The sequence below is a fragment of the Agelaius phoeniceus genome, chromosome 7 (genome assembly GCF_051311805.1).
Source record: "Agelaius phoeniceus isolate bAgePho1 chromosome 7, bAgePho1.hap1, whole genome shotgun sequence".
NCBI classification, from domain to species: domain Eukaryota; kingdom Metazoa; phylum Chordata; class Aves; order Passeriformes; family Icteridae; genus Agelaius; species Agelaius phoeniceus.
Window position 1 is genome coordinate 31,967,205 of NC_135271.1, and position 20,068 is coordinate 31,987,272.

Genomic DNA, 20,068 nt, shown 5'->3' on the forward strand with positions numbered 1-20,068 from the left:
AAATCATTGCACAGCATAATTTGCATTTTGTGTAAGGACTTTGGTTATGAAAAAGGGTGGAAAGAAACCCAATAATGAAAGAGTGTGTTCAGTCTCTCCCAAGCACTTTTATTTTGCAGTTTGTGTATAGTATTTCTATTTATGCTAAGCACAAAATATAAGTTAATAGATTCCAGGTGCATTAAATATACATAAATTAATACTTATTGATAAGAAAGGCATTTAAATATCTATATGCATCTGGATATGTTACTTAAAATGACTTGGAGGAGATTGATAGCTAGCTAGAGAGTAGAAAAATGTTAGTAATAGTAGCACTATTTAGCATTAAATTTTAAGTGCAAAATTCAAACTCCATTTATTTGGTAAATTCCCACTCCAAGCACCATTCAGATATCTGAATAGTAACCAGGATTGATGATCTCAGACCTTTAATTTGCTGCTTCTGTGGAATAAGAGATATGAAATACTATCTGAAGAGAGAACTTCTGTTCTCTGTGTCTGCTCAAAGTAAATTTGCAGGAGTAGCCTGATGTAATACTTCCACAAGTGTCAACACGGTTGTTTTTCTGGCCATAAAAATTGAATGGATTGTGTCAGTGCACCTTCTATGCACAATCTGAGAGCTCTTAACTTTACAGCACATGTTCACAAATCAGTTCTATTAGAGGGTTCAAGTGCTACTAATGCAAAAAAGGATCAAAAGCTTTTTTATAGGGTGGACCAATTGTTCTGTTGGAGATATTTTGTGATATGCAAATGAATCTGAAGGCATCTGTCATAAGTTAGCATTGCACACTTTTAATCCAATTCTATTAATATTTTGACTTTTGTACCATATAGATAAAAATGTATAAAACCCCGTTATTTAAAATGTTACTTTTGTCCTACAGAAGCAACTTTGGTGTTTAAAAATCAAGACAGAAATACTCTGCCTCCAGCATATTTTTTTCTAAAACAGACCTAAAGTAATTGTTTAGTTCTGAGCAAAGTGATTTTATATTCTTACTGTTATATATGAAAAATGAACAGATTACTTGTGCCAATTTGTTTTGTGACAGGCTTTACTGAAGAATCTAAACTGTACAGTTTTAAGTACTAGATTGTACTGTCAGGAGGGAGCTGTCCTTTTGCAAATATTATTATTTACTATTTTACTGAAGACCGCTTCAGTTTCTTGTTTAAAAATTCAGCTGTTTGGTGAACTAACTTGGTGACTGGACTCGTGAGACATTTGCTGTGTACAGCACAGTGGTAAAAAGCAGATTCTATACATGTATATTAGATGCTCTTCATGAGTGAAAACTGTTTACTCCCATGAAAAAGCAAATTTGGCTCTAGTCTGGAAAGTTTGGTTTAAAGATTTTGGGTATTTCGGTGTCCATTTTCCAGTATTTTTTTCCATAATTTTTAATATTAATGACAAGAGTTTGCTAAAATTAAGGATGCAATTGGTTGCATGCTTACTGAGGCCACATGAAGCAGTCTGAAAGCTTTCCTTCAATCAAGTGTTTGCTGACTGGGCGATATGGGGAAACTTTATATCCTGGCTGTCAAATGCTCCTGTGCAGCATGATATACTAAACATTTCTGTTTGTACTTGCAGGCCTCTGGCTGTGATGGCACTGAGATTCCTGATGAAGTGAAACTGATTGGTTTTGCTCAGTTAAGTGTCAGCTGATGGCTGTCCCTTGACCCCAAGCCGAATTGTGAGATTGCGAAAAAGCCAGCTTAGATGCAAAGGAAAATTAATGCACCACACACTGAGTTCTGCTTCATTATCTAGCAATTCACAATGTCAGAACAAGCAAAGCCCACAGCTACACCGCTGCTGTTAACGTTCAGAATGCTCCTAAATGCCTCTTAGAAGTTGATTTGGATTCCCCCAGAGTGAAAAGCCTGTGGAAATGCTCTCAGGTGGCTGTATTTATTGGTTACAAAAGGAACTTTCTATCAAGCTTACTTCTTTCATGGACTTTGGGTGATACTATTTTACCTGTACTTGTGGTTAATAATACTGCCTCTGTTCTGTTACATTTAGAAATTAACATACATATAAAAGTTTAGAAATATTAGCCAAACTTGAATTCTAGTTTAAAAAAATGACTGTGAATTTTATTTTTCATATATTTATGCATTACACATACTAGTAATAAGAAAATTATTTGACTTGATTATGTGCTATTTGCAGTTAATCTCCCACTATTTAAAAAAGTTTCAGGTATGTCTTTGAAGTATTTAGTAACTTCTAGGGGTTTTTTGAAATCATTTGATCTGGCATTAGCAAGCTTTTGTTGGTTGTGTATCAAAAAACAAGTCCACAAACTGATCCTCAAGGGAGTGGGAGGTGCCTTGCAGATATTAATGTTTTAAGAATGTGCCTGAGGCTGCTTATATAAATAATCTCCATTTTCTAGAAGTACCATACATATGGTACAAGAAATATATATAGTTATCTGAGCGAGGAGGGGATATACAGTAGCAAAGGTGTTAGAATATTTTGACTATGCTTTATTGGGGAGTCTATGAGCTAGAGCTACTGTAAACTGTTGTTAAGGTAGAATGCTTACTGTGTCCATCTCTGATCTGACTTACCCTTAATGATAAAGACCAGTTTCATACAAATGAATAAAAACTTGAAGAATGGAACTAAAGCTTTATTTGAAGTTCTGCTAAATACCTAGGTGGAGTGAAAATAATAGGGCTTTGTGCAATGATCAAGTAAAACTCTGTTACAAAGAAAACACTTCGACCCAAGTAGCCCTCTGCTTAACCTGTGACATGGATGTTATGGAGCTAGGGAACCTTAGAAAGACTTCCACATTTGGAGACATGTTTCTCAGAGGTTACACTTTAAACTACTTCCTAGTTAATCCTAGATAAGTGGCAGCTCTTTAATGTACTGAAAATGGCAAATATATATTGTTAAGAGAAGTTATTTATAATGCCTTGTCATAATCGTTGAGGTGTTCTAGAACTATTTGCATACAACTCAATGTAATCCCATCCCATCCTACTGTTTACATGATGATTACTCCAAGATGACTGCAAAGATTAAAAAAATAAAATTAAAATAAAGATGTATTGCACAAACTGATTTGTATTTTGAGTTTCCATGCTCTGAGTGGATTAGAGTTGTTATTACAAAAGGCTGCTGCCCTTAGTTTGGGGGCAGCAGCTGGGGAGGAGGCGGTGGAGGAGAGGGTTGCTAAGATTTTGCCGAAGCGTTTTCTAAGTCTCCCAAGGGGTTACTTCAAGAAATAAATGTCTTTCTCGGGGCACAACCTGTGCTGCTGGTTTGTGTGGGCTGAGAGCGGGAAGGGTCGGCGGCCCAGGTGAGGCACCTTGGGGCCGGTCAGGCCTCTCGGGGCTGCTGCTGCTCGCCGAGCCCGGCCTGGGCTGGCTCCTGGCAGCCGTGCGGCTGCGAACAGGGGTGAGCGAGCCTTTCCCCGGGGCCTGGGCACTGTCTGCGGGCCCTATGCTGGGCTGGCTCTGGCAGCCGTGCGGTGTAGAACAGGGGTGAGCGAGCCTTTCCCCGGGGCCTGGGCACTGTCTGCGGGCCCTGGGCTGGGCTGGGCTGGCTCCTGGCAGCCGTGCGGCTGCGAACAGGGGTGAGCGAGCCTTTCCCCGGGGCCTGGGCACTGTGTCCGGGCCCGTGCTGGCCGTGGCTGGGTGCCGGGCAGGCCTGGCCCGGCTGTGCGGCCTCAGGGCGCAGCGCGGCCGTGTGCGGGGCAGGAGCGGTTCGCAGCTGGCTCTTCATCTTTGAGCCCGAGTGCGAGTAAGTAAAAAAGGGACCTGAAACCTGCTCACACCAGTGACCCAGGTGATAACTGGCAGCACTGCGATGGGGAGGGACTAAATTCTGAGCGTTGCTATGGGATTTTTTTAATGTACATTTCTCTAACCATTGCACTGTTATTGACTAATCCAATTAGTCAATAACACTACTGCTCCAATACTTTCTCAGATGAAGTGAATGTTCAGGGAAGCTTCTTGTTTTCACTGTTCTGTATATATATCAGTATATATATTGAATATATATCTGGATGAAAATCATGTTCCACTCGCTATACACCTCCCCAGAAGCTGGGAAAAAGTGTTAGGATGTGAGTAGCAGCTGTCAAAAGTGCTCATCTGCTGTGCTGGTTGGGGCTGCAGGAGGTATCTAAATGAAGAATCTAATGCTTTAATTGAGGCAGGCAGCAGTATTGTACCAAGATAAAGTCGTAACAGTTGTTGCTCACTTGTGGTCTGATGCGGAAATATGGTGATGCTTCTGTGGTTCAGTGAGGCAGCAAATTCATGTGGTACTGTTGCCACAGCTGTGTTGGGTTTTAAAACTTTTTTCTTGTTTTTACTGCTGAGATACTGTGTATAAATACAATGTGAGCAAAATGCATTTTTGAAAAGGTAGAAAGAAAGGGTAATTAAAGCTTTAGTGTGTTAAAATGACATTCGTAAGTAGTTTATACTTTTAGTATATACAAAAGGTAAAAAGAAGTTGAAAATATATAGTGCATCGCAGTAGAAAGCAGTGAGCAAGCTGAGTAGAAGTAAATGGCGAACATCATAGCAATTTATATTATTATAAACACATCATTTTCTATTATTTTATACACATTCTCTGTTGAGTAATAAGGGAGAAATCTAGCAGCTATTAATTTGTTCATGTTTTCATGAAAAGTGTTAAGAAGCTGGGTGAAGTTCTTATATATGTGACATTACTTGCCCCAAAATAGTAGTGGTGCTGGTGGTGCTGGCTACAGCACCTGTCTTGTTTGAAAGAAAAGGTCTCTAATTAATGAGGTGAAGCTGGAACAGGGGAGCTACCATGTAGCTGTCTCTAAGGCCAGGAAAATAGGGCTTAATTAGATGGTGCTAAAAATATAATCATCTGTATGGTGATTATATGCCAGTGCCTGCAGCTGGGCACTTGCAGGCTCTGTGGACTGATTAATGTCAGTGTCCACGGAGCCAGCCATGCCAGTGTGCTGTGCTTCAGCTTGCTGAAAGTAGCTCTGTGGACTGAGATGAAAGTCAGTCAGAATGCAGTTCTGCATTTATTAGTTTCAAAGTGTTAGGATGAATATAAACATAGAATTTAGCTTAGCACAAAGCCAGATCTGGAGACTGGTTTTGCATGTGTAAAGAAGTGGGAGAGAAGGGACATTTCCAGCCTTTTATCCTGTGGGACTCCAGTGTGGGCTTTAGGCCAGGAAAGCTGTTTCCCATGCTGGCAACATATGCTTTTTGTGCCAAGAGAACAGGAGCACGTGTCTTCCTTCTGACAAGTGCTGACCTCAAATCTTCCCACCAACGTGTACAGAGTTGTGCATTCAAACTGCAATTCAGCTGTCTCGTTTGATTAGTATTCTTGTTTTCTAAAATATTACCTTATGTACTATCACAATTTCCTCTGTTGCCCTAGAACACCCTAAGTGAGTAGGAGTGGAAGGAGGAGCAGGGAAATTAGTCAGGAAACATAACTGAATTTTCTCTCCCCCATGTTCTCTCCTGAGATAAAGATGTGTGCCTTTTCACATAACTTGGTCCATTGTCACATCTCCAATTTTGGGGCTTCCAGGGCAGTCCTATGAAATTTGATTGTGAGGCATCTCTCTTCAAAATGTTTTTAAACACTGTTATTTCTCTGAGAGGGAATGCTGTGTGCAGCTTATAAATGGTGTGCCTCCCCCTCATGCTTTTCTTTAATCAGAGATCTGTTTTCCTTTTCACCACCTACCTCTGCATAATGATGTTGAATGGTGAGATTTGCCTGTGCCTGAAATCAATTAGCTCTGATGAGGACTCTGACACAGACATAAAACATTGCTAATTGAGTGCACTGAAAATGCTGATTTCTATTTAGCAGGGAGCAGAGGATGCTGCCACCCGTTCCCACCTTACCCTCCCACATTTTACCAAAGCAGCAAAAAACCAAAAGAAAACCTTGTTGATAACAAATAGCAGTTAGTCTATTTTTTCTCTGAATCAATTATGATAGAACCTTATTCTGTCACTTGCTGTGGGTTTTTCTGCTGCATCAAGTGGGCAGCCTTTCCACTGTCTTGCGGTGTACTCATGCATGTGCATGCACAAAGAATGCTAATTATTTTAAAATGAGAAGTTGGAAAAGGATCAGGAACCTACATCTTTGAGTTCCCTGTGCATGAGCTCTGCTAAGGAACAGCCAGGTTTACTCAAACCACAAAAACTCCAGCAAAGTCTGGTTTCCTTGCATTTTATTGCACAGTGGCCCAGCTGATGAAATAATCCAGGCATATTAGTTGAGCATTGTGACATTTTCGTTATTCATTTTCCCTCAATGCCTAAGAGTAACATTGCAATGGACATAAAAATGTGGTTTTATATCTGCTTTATGATTGTTAGATTGATGCTCATCAAGCTGCTTTCACAGTTGTGTTCATCTGAGATGTTGAATCAAACTGAGTAGTTGAAAAGCTGTCTGCTACTAATAACATTGCAAATATGGGCAATGGTGGCTCAGTGAGCAATTACAGAGACATGGAAGAGTATGTGGTAAGAAGGAGAAATATAATTTTCCCTGCATAAACCAATAAGGAGGCAATCTTGCCCTTTTTGGGACGTGCATAATTTTTAAGCATGAATTTGAAAGGCTGTGCTTGTTTATTGTCTCAGTAGGGTGTAGGAAATCACTTATGCAAGTGGATGTGTTTATGTAGAGGGACAGATACACAAAATAGAATTGGAGTAGATGGAAAATACATGCCTTTACTCATTTTTTTCCCCTTCTAAAAATTAATAAAAAATCAGTAATGTTTCAAATTGGGAGATTTATTTTTATTTATTTATTCTTATGGAAAGAGACAAAATTGTTGCCTGGTTCTTTTTCATCTGTGTAATCATTCAGACTCATTAAGGAAATATGCTGTTCATGAGTAGGAGTGCTGGGGTTCTTTAGATTAACTTTGAGTAAAAAGGCTTTCTGAGTTGTGCCATGTTTACTCTGTAGACCCCATCAATCTCACTTTCTTTCCTTTGAGGAAAATTGAGTTATGACATCTCAGAATGTATAGGAATGGGTGGTTATTTGGTAATAAAATTGTCTTTTCACATAAAAAGCAGTGTGTGTAGCTGTCATCAACAGGCAATTATAAATAATGAAGCAGAAGAGCCAGAGAGTGACTAGAGAGGGGGTTTGAGTAGGTGGACTTTGTGCAACTCTTGTCCTATAAAAATAAATCAGTAGGCAAAAAGATGTAACCTCACAGGTAGTAAAACTGCTGTGTTCTGGAAGATAGGCTGTGTAGCACTAATTGCTTTGAGGGAGAAGCCTGCATTTCTACCTGCGTCTGTTTTTGAAAGCATGGAATTGGTTTTGGCATTCTGCTATTGGAGTGGGGCAAACCCACCGGACTGTACTGTACCCCACAACCCACACCTGTACTGTACCTGTGGTGGTTTATAGTGTAGAGGGCAAGGAAAGCTTTTGAAGACTGCTACCTTACCTCTGCTATTTGTATTAAGGTTGCTGTAAGTTTGGTTGTTTCCTTCTGGCAAAGGAGAATCTGTTGCCAGTGCCCTGCATTGTGCTACTACTCTGCTATTGACCAAGGAAGAACCAAGTGTAAATGGTCAGCAAACACAAATATTTCGGGAGAAGGGAGCGTGGGTGTCAGTGCTGCCTCTTCTGGCCGGCCTCCCCGGGCTCAGGCCGTGCTGCCCGCTGCTCCCTCCGCTGCTCCCTCCGCTGCTCCCTCCGCTGCTCCCTCCGCTGCTCCCGGGCCGCCGAGTGCGCTCACTGCTCCCCCGGCGGGAGCTGAGCTGGGGTCTTTGCCTCTGAATGTGCCGCAGCCAGAAGTTAGCAGGGCTCTATTCTGATGTAAAAAGTACCTTCCTAGAGGTAAATTTACTATGCCTTTTTTGCAGGACTTTGTACTTGGGCAAAGAAATTGATTTTACAGTTTCCCAGGTTGCTTCTGTTGCAGAGATCTTATCGCATAAGCTGAAAGCTGCAGCTTTCTGATAGTGCAAGATGGGCAATTTGTGAAATTAAATAAAATTCCTAACTCTTTTTTTCAGCTTTGTGGAAAGCTTTTTGTGAAGTGTTTACAATGAGGAAAAGTGCAAAAGTTATCTGGTTGAGGTTGTTAAACCTGCAACTATTCCCATCATCTCATAGAATCAGCTAGGAATCCTGTTGCATTCAGAATCTATTTCTCTCCGACTCTCTCTTTCTTCTCTCTCCTTGTTAGATCACCTCTGATTAAAACAAACCACTGGATATTATGAGAAATAGGAAAAGGGTGGGGAAATCTGCCTTGAATTAGAACAGAGGATCCAGAGGGAAGGACCATTAGTGAAATCTTGGCCCCATGAATTACTAATACTTCACAACAGCTTCAGTGGGACTAAAATTTCACTCCCAATCTGTGTCAATTATGAGTCAGTTTACTCCTGGGGGTATAAAATGCAACAGGATCCAATCCTGATTAAAGAGTAGGTGTGATTTGAATGGAAGGTGATTACTAAAATCTCTCTAAAGTCTTCTACCCTGCTTGTGCTGCAAGCTTTTCTTATTTATAATAGCATAGCAGAGCTATCCAAGCAGAAAATTACAGCAGAGAGAAAGAGTTTTCTGATTATCTCTGATTAGGTTCAGTGCTAACCTTGTAAATTTGCCTGTCAGGTGGGGCACTGCCAAATCACCCATAAACCTGATGCTCTACAAAAGATGGAAAGGGTGAGGAAACTCCTGCACTTTTCTATTGCTTGATGCTTTCTTTTTTTGTTTTTTCTCCAAAAGGATTTTTGCAAAGATGTATCTAGACTCTTGGATGAGAGCTACTGAGCTACAACTTAGTTACATTAATTACTCATTTAGAAATGCTTTGTGTTCATGGAATTCTGTGTATTTATGTGTATGGATTTATATTTATTATATCAAACATGTAATTTTGGCCTAAATGAAGTGATCTGAGTTTATTGGAAAAGATGTTAGAGTTGTGGGAAGAAGACAGAATGTGTACTACTCCTCCTGAAAATGCTGCTTTTCATCATGGTGTGGCTCCTGATATGATTAAAACTGCAGTTTCACAAATACGTACTTTCAGAACTGTTCAGATAAATCTGTTGCCAATTGTCTGATGTGTTCCAGGCAGCAGAAAATCCCACAGATAATAATGTCTCACCCATTGTGAATTATTGCTTAAAGCAAGAACACATCCTGGCATTACAACAAACTGAGAATAAACATGCAAATTAGAAGCAGTGGTGTACATGAAATTTCAGAACATGTTTATTTTTCTAAATCTTTGTTATCTGACATAGGTTTCAAATTAATGAATATTTTTGTCATCTGCAGTTCCCACATTTTTTGTCTAGTCCTTGTACATAAGGTCCCTTTGCTCCTCATTCTGTCCAGGGGTTCTTGACATGTGGTGGTGATGATGTGATGTTCTCTTTGCTTCCTGTCATAGAAGGGTTTGGGTTGCATGGGACCTTTGAAGGGTCATCTGGTCCAACCCCCTGCAAGGAGCAGTAACACAGAATCATAGACTGGTTTGGATTGGAAGGGACCTGTAAAGGTCTTCTAGTACCAACACTCAGTCTTTGATTAGATCTGGTTTTCTTGCTCTCCAGCAGTAGCACAGCTAGTAAAAGTAATACCTGGGAAAGGGCAGTGCTGTTTGCCCTAATGTCTTCTCATGAGCTGTCACCCATCCTCACAGTACTTGCTGAGGAAAAAGCAAATTTTTCTCATTTTATTTCTGTATTTCATGTCCATGTTGCCAGCCAGTCTTGCACATGCAAGTACAATTTTCCAGATGGATTTTTTCTGGTTTTTCTTTTAAAAGTTTGCATTACATTAAACAAAATGCAGTTTACAGAAATTGTGGTGCATTAAAAAATAGTAAATTTTTAGGTGCTATTGAAATGAAAGGCATAGAAAAGGAATTATGAAATTATTGCTGGAAAGGGGAAACATGGCCAGGTGGTAGTTTTAATATTGACAATTCATATGATTTTTAGTTTACTTACTGATGTGTCTGTCCCAGCATTCAAATAATATGTAATGTACTCCTTTGAAGTGGTGTATCTCTGGTGTTCAGCAGAAGATACAAGTGCAGGCTTGTTTTCAATGACATTTCACATACAGCAGTTTCAAAACCATGAAAAAAATTTCAAAAGCATTTCATTTTAAATGTTCAGGAAATAGGTGATTTGTCACAAATGAGATAACTTTGTCTGCTAAAGGTTCACTCTCCTTAGTTCATAGAAATCCTAAAATGTAATATTTTGGGCCACCATAATCTTTTCTCCAAGTTATAATGTGCTCTTCCCCAATGTAGAATTTGTGCCAAAGTGTAACCAAAGATCCTGCAAGGTTTTTGCCTGCTTATGCTAGAAGGCTTTCCTAAAATTGCTGCTACAGAGTTTGATGACCATTGCTGCTACAGATTTTGTTTGTCTGTCTGATACAGGTGTAGTTTGCTGTGGTACTTAATAGGCTAGACGTTTTACTACTTGTTGACTTTAGGGGATTTTGGATATTCCTGGAGTTTAAGACAAGAAGCAACATCTGGAGTTTAAACCTTAAATTGACAAGAGTAGAAGCCTAGATATTTCAAAAGCTGTTACATGTGCTCATGGACCTTCTTCCCAGTGTCTCGTGTTTCAGTAAATGGCTTTGTCCTAAAGAAGGGCAGCAGTAATTATCCCTCACGAGATAAACTGCATGTGGGGTATTTTTGGGAAAGTAAGGGTCACCTATTTACATTTACTTAGTCTGATCATTCTTCTGGGCATATGGCTGGATATATTGTCTTTACTTGTCTCTGAGATACAATTATACATCAATACCTATCATGTTAGGCACGTGGTCTTGTGTGAATGGTGGGCTTTTTTGGTCTTGTTTATGAATTGATAAAACAAACAGCCAATAATAACTATTTTGTCAAATACTGACTTGCAAGGCTCAGTTTATTTTCCTATTGATACTACATGTTCTAAGTCCTTTTTAATGGAATCTGTGAACCATTGTGTAATTTATTGTGCCAATTAACACAAGCCAATACCTTTGCAAGTAATTAAATCAGTTTAAAAACGTTGCACAACTCACCCATCTGTTTGAAGTGACAGCTAAATTGCAGTATAATACAATTTAAAAAGTATACTTCCATAACCTCTACTTCTGTGACAGCACCTGCACTGTGTGCATGTATATTCCCCTATTAAAAATGTAATTTTAATTACATGCTGTATATATTCTTTATCCTAGCCCATTACTTTTATCCCCATGTGTAGAAATGCTGAATCCAAGAAACAAAGCAGTAAATAATACTGCCTTTTAATGAGCAATTAAAGCAGCCTATCATCAACCTTGGCATCAGCTGTGTTACTAATTCAAAGTCCAGCTATGCTTAGAATGAAGCGGTGCTGGGGAAGTGCAGGCTGGCTCATCCTAAGAGGACATCATTCTCCATGGGCAGCAGTTCTTCATTTTATAACCCATCCTGCCAAAGTGATGGTAAACGTAACACAGAGCTGAGTGCACCTTGCACGGTTTGTTCTGAATGCTCTGGGCCTTTTGGTGGCCTTTGTGAGGGGAAATGGTGTTCGGTATAAAACTAATTAACCCCAGACTGCAAGGAGTATGGGTGTGCCGGCAGCTGCTGGGGAATTGCTGGCGCGGGTCGCGGGGTTGAGCTGCGGGGGGACGCGAGAGGCCGTGAGCCGCCAGCGCCGTGTGACAAAGAGCGCCGGTGCCGCGGGGATGGACACGGGGACACGGCGGGAGCCGGGGCTGGATGGGGTCAGAGCACGGCACTTCCCTTGTTGGGAGCGCTCCGCGGAGCGCCGGGCCCGGCCGTGCCTGTGTCACCCCGGGCGTGCCTGTGTCACCCCGGCCGTGCCTGTGTCACCCCGGCTGTGTCTGTGTCACCCCGGGCGTGCCTGTGTCACCCCGGCCGTGCCTGTGTCACCCCGGCTGTCTGTGTCACCCCGGCCGTGTCTGTGTCACCCCGGCCGTGTCTGTGTCACCCCGGCCGTGTCTGTCACCCCGGGCGTGCCTTGTCACCTCGGCCGTGCCTGTGTCACCCTGGCCGTGCTTGTGTCACCCCGGCTGCCTGTGTCACCCCGGCTGTGCCTGTGTCACCCCGCTGTCTGCCTGTGTCACCCCGGCCGTGCCTGTGTCACCCCGGCTGTCTGCCTGTGTCACCCCGGCTGTCTGTGTCACCCCGGCCGTGCCTGTGTCACCCCGGCTGTGTCTGTCACCCCGGTCCCAGCGGGGCGGGTGTGGCCCTGGAAGTGCCGAGCCTCGGGAACGGGCACGCTGGGACGTTCCCTGTACAGCACCTGCCATGTCCGTAGCTACGGCAGCCTCGCAGCCTCAGAGTCTGTTCCAAAGGCTAGCGGAAGTTCATCTTCTGCTATGAATGTGATATTAGTAAGATAAGGTGTCCTGTCTGGTGAAACGAATCCGATAATGCAGTTTTTGATAGCTCAAAGACAGCGACAGAGAGAAGTACTGCTGTGCTCAGCCTTCATGCAAATACTCTGGTAACAGATTCAATACCAGATGTCTGACTGTTAGGGAGATATGAGGAGAGCAAAGGCAACACAGAGAGCAGAAGCAGATGAAAAGGTTAAAACATTGAAATTGTGGAAAAAAGCATACTTGATTAAGTGGGAGTTAAAGTGAAACATGAAAAAATGCTGTTTTGAGTTCTGATGAACTATCCAAGGTTGTGAGGAAAGGTAAAAGGAATAAGGAAAAAAAGCCAAACAACCCTTAGACTTGTGATAGTGATCTCTGCAGGCAGAGGCGAGATGAAAGATGATAGATCTTTTTTCCCCTATATACCTGAACCAAGTAATATCAAAGAAAAGATTTTTGAAGAAACAACTTAAAGTGCTGCTTGTCCCTTGAAACTTGCTGAAATCAGTTTGCCAGGTATTAGACAGTGTAGGACTGTAAACCTGTCAGGTAAGGGCCCTCTCTTCTTAGAAACACTGTGTTCTTATCTTTGTGGCTGGTTTGAATTGATACTTTTAGATGGGAGAATGCTGAGCTATGCAAAATCACATAAAGAAAATGGAAAGAGTTTGGGAAATAACAGGGAAATGTACCAGATTGAAGCAGATAGAAAGTACAGAAGGACAGAGCAAGGCTAAGTGACTTTTGTATCAAGGGAAAAGCTTGTAATGATGATGTGGGGTGTTCTCTCCTTCCCCCTTGCTTTTACTGCTATCCTGAGATACCTGGAGGTCCTGTTTCTCTTTGGAGAAAGATGTCATGTTAGAAAATAGGCCAGAGAAAGGAGTTCTTAAAGAGAAAAGGGATGCTTGATAGATGCAGATATGGTAGGTATTAGCTAGCACACCTCAAGTTTGGGGTATTTGCTTCACCCAAATAAAAGCTGTCTGCATTACAAAACCACCACACTTAATTCTGTCCAGCTTGATATGTAATGCTGCCTTTGCAGAACAAGTGCTCAAGGATAAATCTTGCATGACTAATAAATGCCTCTTGCTCTTGGCTCTTTCAGGTGAGGCAGAGCTATAATGCAGATTCAGCTAATATGCAGACCTAGCAGAAAAATGGATTTTTTTCCTGTGTTAGGCAAGTCATCAGAGGAGATACTTGACACAACTTAATTGCAGGTGCGGTTGAATAAATAAGGTACATTCTTTGTTTTTTTCTTCTGCCCAGATGACTCCTCTTCTTCCATTTCATAAATTCATATTTTTTAACAAGAGAAAAGGAAGCAGATGCTATTCGGTACAATGTTCTGTGTCATATAGATCTTCCTTTTTTGGTGCATTGCTGCTGTAACAGGCCAATGTCAGCACTTTTAAGAAGGTTTTCTATATTATTTTCACTTAGGGTACTGCAAATTTCTCTGGAAAATCTATGAGAATCAATTAAGTAAATGAGAAAATAGAATGCTTGTAATTAAGATAATCAAGCTACATGAAATCTGCCCTGCTAGTGCTGATATCTGTATATCTCCAAGCTGTCTATTAATTAAACACCATGTAAGTGTTGCAATTAGACTCAGGCTGCTTTGGTGGAAACAAGAGAGATGAAAACGATTGGAGGGGTTTTGCTGTATGTGAAACTCTTGGTTGCTTTAAAGCATCTCAGTGTGGTTTGTAAGGTTGCTGCATCGCTGCAGACATTGCTGGGATGCCTGAGGACTCTGTTGCAGGCTTCAGCTACTTCTGGTGACCACTTTGGTTTGCCAAAGCTACCTTTCTTCTCAGGGGTGGGGTTATTTTTCCTCCATTTCATGAATGAGTTTTGGATATTGAGCTCCAAAGCCAGTGGAAAAGAGGTTAGATGCTTTGTTCTATGTAGCAAACCACAGGGGAGAATGGGGAGAGGTTAATTTTTCTGATGTTCTTACAAGAAAAGGGACTTCTTCCTACTTTTGTGTTATTTTGGTTTTTTGCTTTTATTTTGATATGAGGACCCTAAAGTTGCCCAGACCTCCCTGAGAGACATGTTAAGATATGTGTGTTGGGGGACAAAGGCTACATGAGACTTACTGGGTAATCTGAGTGTACTCAGACTGTGATTCTTCATTTATTTTCTGGTGCTTTGTGGGGTGTGGGGGAAGCAAAAGGCACTGTCATGGTCACTGTGAGAGACTAGGAGGACCCCTTCTCTCTATATGAGTGACCCAGCTGATGATACAGCAACTTCAAACACCTTTATTGTGGTTTTATGTGATGTGGGTTTTGGGACATTTCTCCTTTTCTCCTGTGTGCAGCTTTTGATGGCTGCAAGCCCACACGTTAAGACACCATGCCAGTAGCAGAAGAGCCCTGCTGAGGGTGTCAAAAAGCTTTGCCACCTCAGAATGGCCAAAGCTGGGTTTCATTGGCTGGGGGTGCCAAAGCAGCTAAATAGGGCAGAGCAGAGGATGATCCCTTTGCCAGATATTGCCATGGCTGCATTAATATTACTGCTATGAAGTTCAGAAGCTTTAGATGAAGTAATATACCTGATCCATATGGACATCAGCTTGATGAAGTTGTTGCACAAATAATGAATAAAAGTAGTATTTTGTTTGGTTTATTTTATTTAATTTTTTTTTAAAAAATCTGCATTAACAGCACAATATTCTTCCTCATGACAAATGAGCCAATTCACTTGTTTTCAGGTAATACAATTTACATTTCTAGAAAGAGGTGAAGAAGAAAACTTACAAGACACTTTCCATTTTTCACTTGATTTTTTTTTTATTATTATTTGACATTGATACAAAAAAATAGTATCTTGATTAGCAGCTTTGCTGGCAATCCCACAAAACTGTAAATAATACATTAATCTAAAAGAATGCAGTCCTACAGACACTACAGATAAAACAATATATACAATTTAGACAAATAAATACATAAGTACAGCCAGTCATATATAATGTTACACCTAAATTTCGGTTACTGTTGACAAGCTTTTCTAGTTAATTACACTCTTCATTTACAAATTGCCATTGCCATCTACATTATAAAGACAAAGAACCCTCAAAGAATCAAAATTAATACTTAACATTATTATTAGGAAATGTGGAAAATGAACCTTGAGGCTTCTGTTTGAATACTCTCACAGTTTTAGCAAAATAAAAAAGGAAAAAATGCTTTTGTGAAAAAATTCCTCCTAAAGAGAGGCACTTTCCCCCCAGCTGCTTCGCTCAATGTGCTTTTTTCATATGCATTTTGGAATCAAAATGTGATTACAGTCAAACTTTTGAAGTGACTAGAAGCCAGCATGTTTAACCAAGTTGTCATTTGTCCCATGCCCAATGAAACAAAATGACCTTTAAGTAATGTAAATATTTTTTTGATTAAAGGAAGTCTATTGAAAACATTTGTTTCTTAACAGTATCCCACATGGCACAAATACTACTGAGTGGAAGGGAAAACTGTCCCCATAAGTAGATGTATTGCTACCTTTCCACATCCAGGTTCCAATAGTGAAATTTCTGAGCAAAGTGAAAACAATAAATCCAAGTGTAACGAGCTAATGAAATCTAATACCAGAAAATTAATACAAGTAGAAAATTAGGATTTTGTTGTGTTGTTTTAAATTCACTTGACAGCAAAAGAAAAAGTATCTTGTACATTCAAAAGTTAGGGCACACATGCTTAAGGCTCTTGAAACACTGGACAAATATAATGCCTCACTCAGCTCCATGCATAACAGAATTCTACATAGCAAGCAGACTGACACATATATACAGCTGAATACAGAAGAAAATGCCTTAGAAATATGTACATCAGTTTCAAGATGAACATTTACATTTCTGTTGAAGGTCTGTCTGTTTATAAATGGCAGGAAATACACTTTCTCAGATATTATTTTCAAGGTGTGCCTTGCAATTATTAATGCAGTCTACTTGTCTTAGGAGAAATTCAAGGCTACCATGCTGCTTGAGCCCTGAGGTATCTGGACTGGGAGCCCTGCTGTCCTCCTGGTTACTAAGCAAAGGCCACAGAAGCATCAGCAGAAATAAGGCAACCAAATCCATTTGTTTGTGATTCAGAACCCCCAAATTGCTGCACAGTGCAGAGGGATAGCAGAAGTGATTGCAGCCTGCGGGTTCAAATTATTACAAAGTATGTTCTGGGCAGGATGGCATCTGTGCTATCTGATTTACCCAAGGACTGGGGATGAATTCCTCCCACATTTCCATTCATAAACAAGAATATTATGGGGCTTGTGTAAGGAAATCTGAACTTCACCCAATCAGTGTGTTATATATTCACTTATGCAATTAGCTGTACCTTGGAAGTTCTGGATTTAATAGGGCATAGCAGCTTTAACAAGGACTAGATCAACTAGGGAAGGATAAATCTTTAATTATGCTGTAAGAGATTTAGTGTTCTTATGAAATTACTGGGGTTTTGGTTTGGGTTATTTTTATTTATGAAGGGTACACAAGCTCCTGTTAACAGTAACTCCTAGGCTGCCTATTGTGTAGCTTCATCTTCAGATCTGACATAGATTTGCTTGAGATGGCTCCTGCTAGTGCCTTAAAAGCCAGGTACACTTTACCTTATTTACAAGTAGTTTCTTTTGAAATGATAGTGCTGCATCTGTGAACAAGACTAACAATTTTCCATGAAACTGCAAACCTTTTAGGGTAGCACCTTCATTCCTCTGTTACTGTTGTAAAGTGCTGGGTCTGTATATGGCAAAATCAGGTCAAAGTTTCCCTTTAAATTCTTCTTCAGTTAATTTCTGACAACTTTATAGACATTCTGAATAACATACAGGCTTAACAGTTTTGCATATGTTACACATAATGCCAGCTGCAATGAATGAGACTCTGTGTGTGCTGAGCATGATGTAAGTAATCTTCAGCTGATAATATACGTGTTTTGGTTTTTTGTAACTTGTGGGCGAGTTCTTCATTCCAAGTTATTTGCTGAGCAATACCATATTCACCTCCTTATTATAAGGTGGTACTGAATAGAGATGGCCTGAATTTATCAATGAGTTTTCATGACATTTCGTAAACATTCATATTCAAAATACGTATAAGTATGTTATGAAACTTGAATAAGTCTTGTGTACTTGATCTCCTGAGAGGGACCTCAGTGAGTATTGACTGTGATGAGTAAACTAAGAACTTTAAAAGGTTTTTTAAAAGGATATAATTTGTGTAGCTTTAATAGTTTTTTTGTTTAAAACTCCTCTATTTTCTTGTGAAATTTGTACATATATGTTATGTATTCTGTTTTATGTCCAGTCAACAGAAAATTTATTGCATTCTTTTATTGGACTAAAGTCCTCATTTCCACACCATTAAAAATCTGTTAGGACTTGTTTCTATATGTACTGCAGCACAAAGTAAAGCTTCCCCTTAAAAAAGTTGCTTTTGTGTTAATTGTTTTCAGGTAAATAGTGCACTGACTGATGTTGAAATATGCTGCTTATTGACACTTTTAGCATTCAGTATAATTATATATTGCTATTCAAGGTGTTTAATGGAGAAGCCATTAATACGAATGACAGACATTGCCTTGCTTTGAAATTAAGAGTTAAGATATTCATGCTTTTCTCATATATTTTAAGGATAGCTTTTCATATATCTCCCCTGCCTTATTTCACTACAGATTTACTTAATTTTAAATTGTGTTACATACCTTATGGGCTATTTTAAGAAGTGTAAAGAAATGGGCTATTCTGAAATAATTTAAAGAAATGCCATTTGGTGGATGAAAATATATTTCAGTGTGTGGGTTTGTTTCTAAGGCCAATGAAACTTTGATGTTCTTACCTGTCTAAATTCTGCTATTACACCATTAGTAAGCTATTTGGGAATTGCACACGTACTATAAAATACACATGTCAAAGTAGGTACATAATTTCAGTGCAAATGTATGCTGCTTAATTTATTAACAAGGCTCTAAATAGAGACGGTTGTAGGGTGTCAAAAGGAGAATAAAAGTATGTTTGTAATTCTTCATTTCTTAGAGCCTGAGTCATATCTCAGAGGCTGGGGTGTGAATTGTTAAGCAGCTCATAATAGTTTATTACTGTCCTTTTACACACAGATGCAAGAATGGATATGTGCAATAGATGATAATTTACAAAATCTGAGATTTGACTCCAGATTCTTTCAGTTGGCATAATGTCCTTATGAAAAAGAGCCTGAAGTTTGTAAACCAGTAGCCAAAGTGAGAATGAAAAATCAGTCATTAAAAATCCTCTCACAGTTAATATCCCACAGTTTAACCTGTAAGTCAGCAGATCGCTTTGTCAAAAAATAACCAAACTCAACCAAAATTTTAAAAAAGGTATTTACATCTGTAGAAATCTTAACATCTAAGGTGTTTCTTGCTGGACATGTCATTCCAAATTCTGTGCATTTCTTCTGGTGTTATCTGGTGCACTGTGATCACCCTGCGGTACCGGCACAAGCTGTAGGCCATTTTCCAGTGATTGAAGCCACTGTTTTGGAAGGGGTGAATGCCCAGCTTCCGAAGGCAGAGTCCAACGTACACATCTTCAAGATGTAGAAGTCTGGTATGAAGGGAGGTTTTGTAAATCAGTTCTGCTACATCAGCTGAAAAAATGTAGCCAGTGCCTGAACAGAAGGGTGGGTAATTGCTGTCGGGATACAAATCTCTGGGCATGTACCACTTACTGCGAACATCTCTTATTGGTCCTCCATTTATAACATAACCTGTGAAGTACCTTCTCCTTGGCTTGGTGTTAGGTTTGAGCAGCTTATAAATAAGATTGTCCATATTTACAAAAATATCACTGTCTGTCTTCATGACATACTTTGCTTTTGAACAAAATGTTGCTACCCACCTCATCCCCATCAACGTTTTCAGAGTGAGGTTATGGTAAGAGTCGATAAAATCTTCCACAATAATGTCATGAAAAATTTGGCTTTCTTGCTCTACCATTTGATTTAACACAGGATCTGCATTTTTCCCAAGAAGAAATAGTGTGGAGATTTTAATTCCTTTGAAGTTGTTTTCATCTCCCCACGTTTCTCGAATGGCTTGCCTTGCATCAAACTCTTTGTGAGTCGTACTGATAAGAATGACCAAGAACGGGGCGCTCTTCTCACATTTGTTGGGTTCATTGATAAGGAAGTCAAAGGAATGTGGATTTATAGGTCGAGTTCTTATGTTGCCAAAGGAGACATTTTTTCTGGCTATGGATATGCTACTGACCTGTCTGTGGCCCGTGTAGGAAGAAGTAGGACGAGTTATACTCAAGTACCAAAGAGCACTTGCCCAACAAACTACTGTCAAAATGTATAAACACGAGACCTTTGAAGCCATTGTTCCTCTAGCTCTTCTATTCCATGTGACGAACCGATAGCCTTTGTAGCGTGAGTGCACCTGTGTCCTGGAGAGGCAGCATATTATTAATGAAACTTGAAAGTTCGATATAGAAAAGTAACTCTGTAATCATTCATGGATCTCAAATAGGAGCTATTAACCCTGATGATACTCAGCTTTTCTTCTTTCACTAGCAGCGGCTTCCATTTCTTGGAATTTTCTGTTATTTCTGAAAAATACGAAGAAAAAATTTCCATTGTGAGACCATAAAAGC

The 20,068-nt window shown here is 40.0% G+C and overlaps 2 protein-coding genes across 10 annotated transcripts in view; one reads left to right on the forward strand and one right to left on the reverse strand.

Annotated features, from left to right (window-relative positions):
• STK39 (serine/threonine kinase 39) overlaps positions 1–3,097 on the forward strand; it is a 77,318-nt gene extending 74,221 nt beyond the window's left edge. For all 4 annotated transcript variants that reach the window (XM_077181443.1, XM_054636356.2, XM_077181444.1 and 1 more), the window contains one exon: positions 1,607–3,097. In XM_077181443.1, coding sequence (XP_077037558.1) covers positions 1,607–1,681 — 75 coding nt within the window. In that variant the 3' untranslated portion in view covers positions 1,682–3,097. The remainder of the gene's footprint in view (positions 1–1,606) is intronic.
• Positions 3,098–15,051: 11,954 nt separating this feature from the next.
• B3GALT1 (beta-1,3-galactosyltransferase 1) overlaps positions 15,052–20,068 on the reverse strand; it is a 174,363-nt gene continuing 169,346 nt past the window's right edge. For all 6 annotated transcript variants that reach the window (XM_077181450.1, XM_077181449.1, XM_077181446.1 and 3 more), the window contains one exon: positions 15,052–20,023. In XM_077181450.1, coding sequence (XP_077037565.1) covers positions 18,814–19,794 — 981 coding nt within the window. In that variant the 5' untranslated portion in view covers positions 19,795–20,023 and the 3' untranslated portion in view covers positions 15,052–18,813. The remainder of the gene's footprint in view (positions 20,024–20,068) is intronic.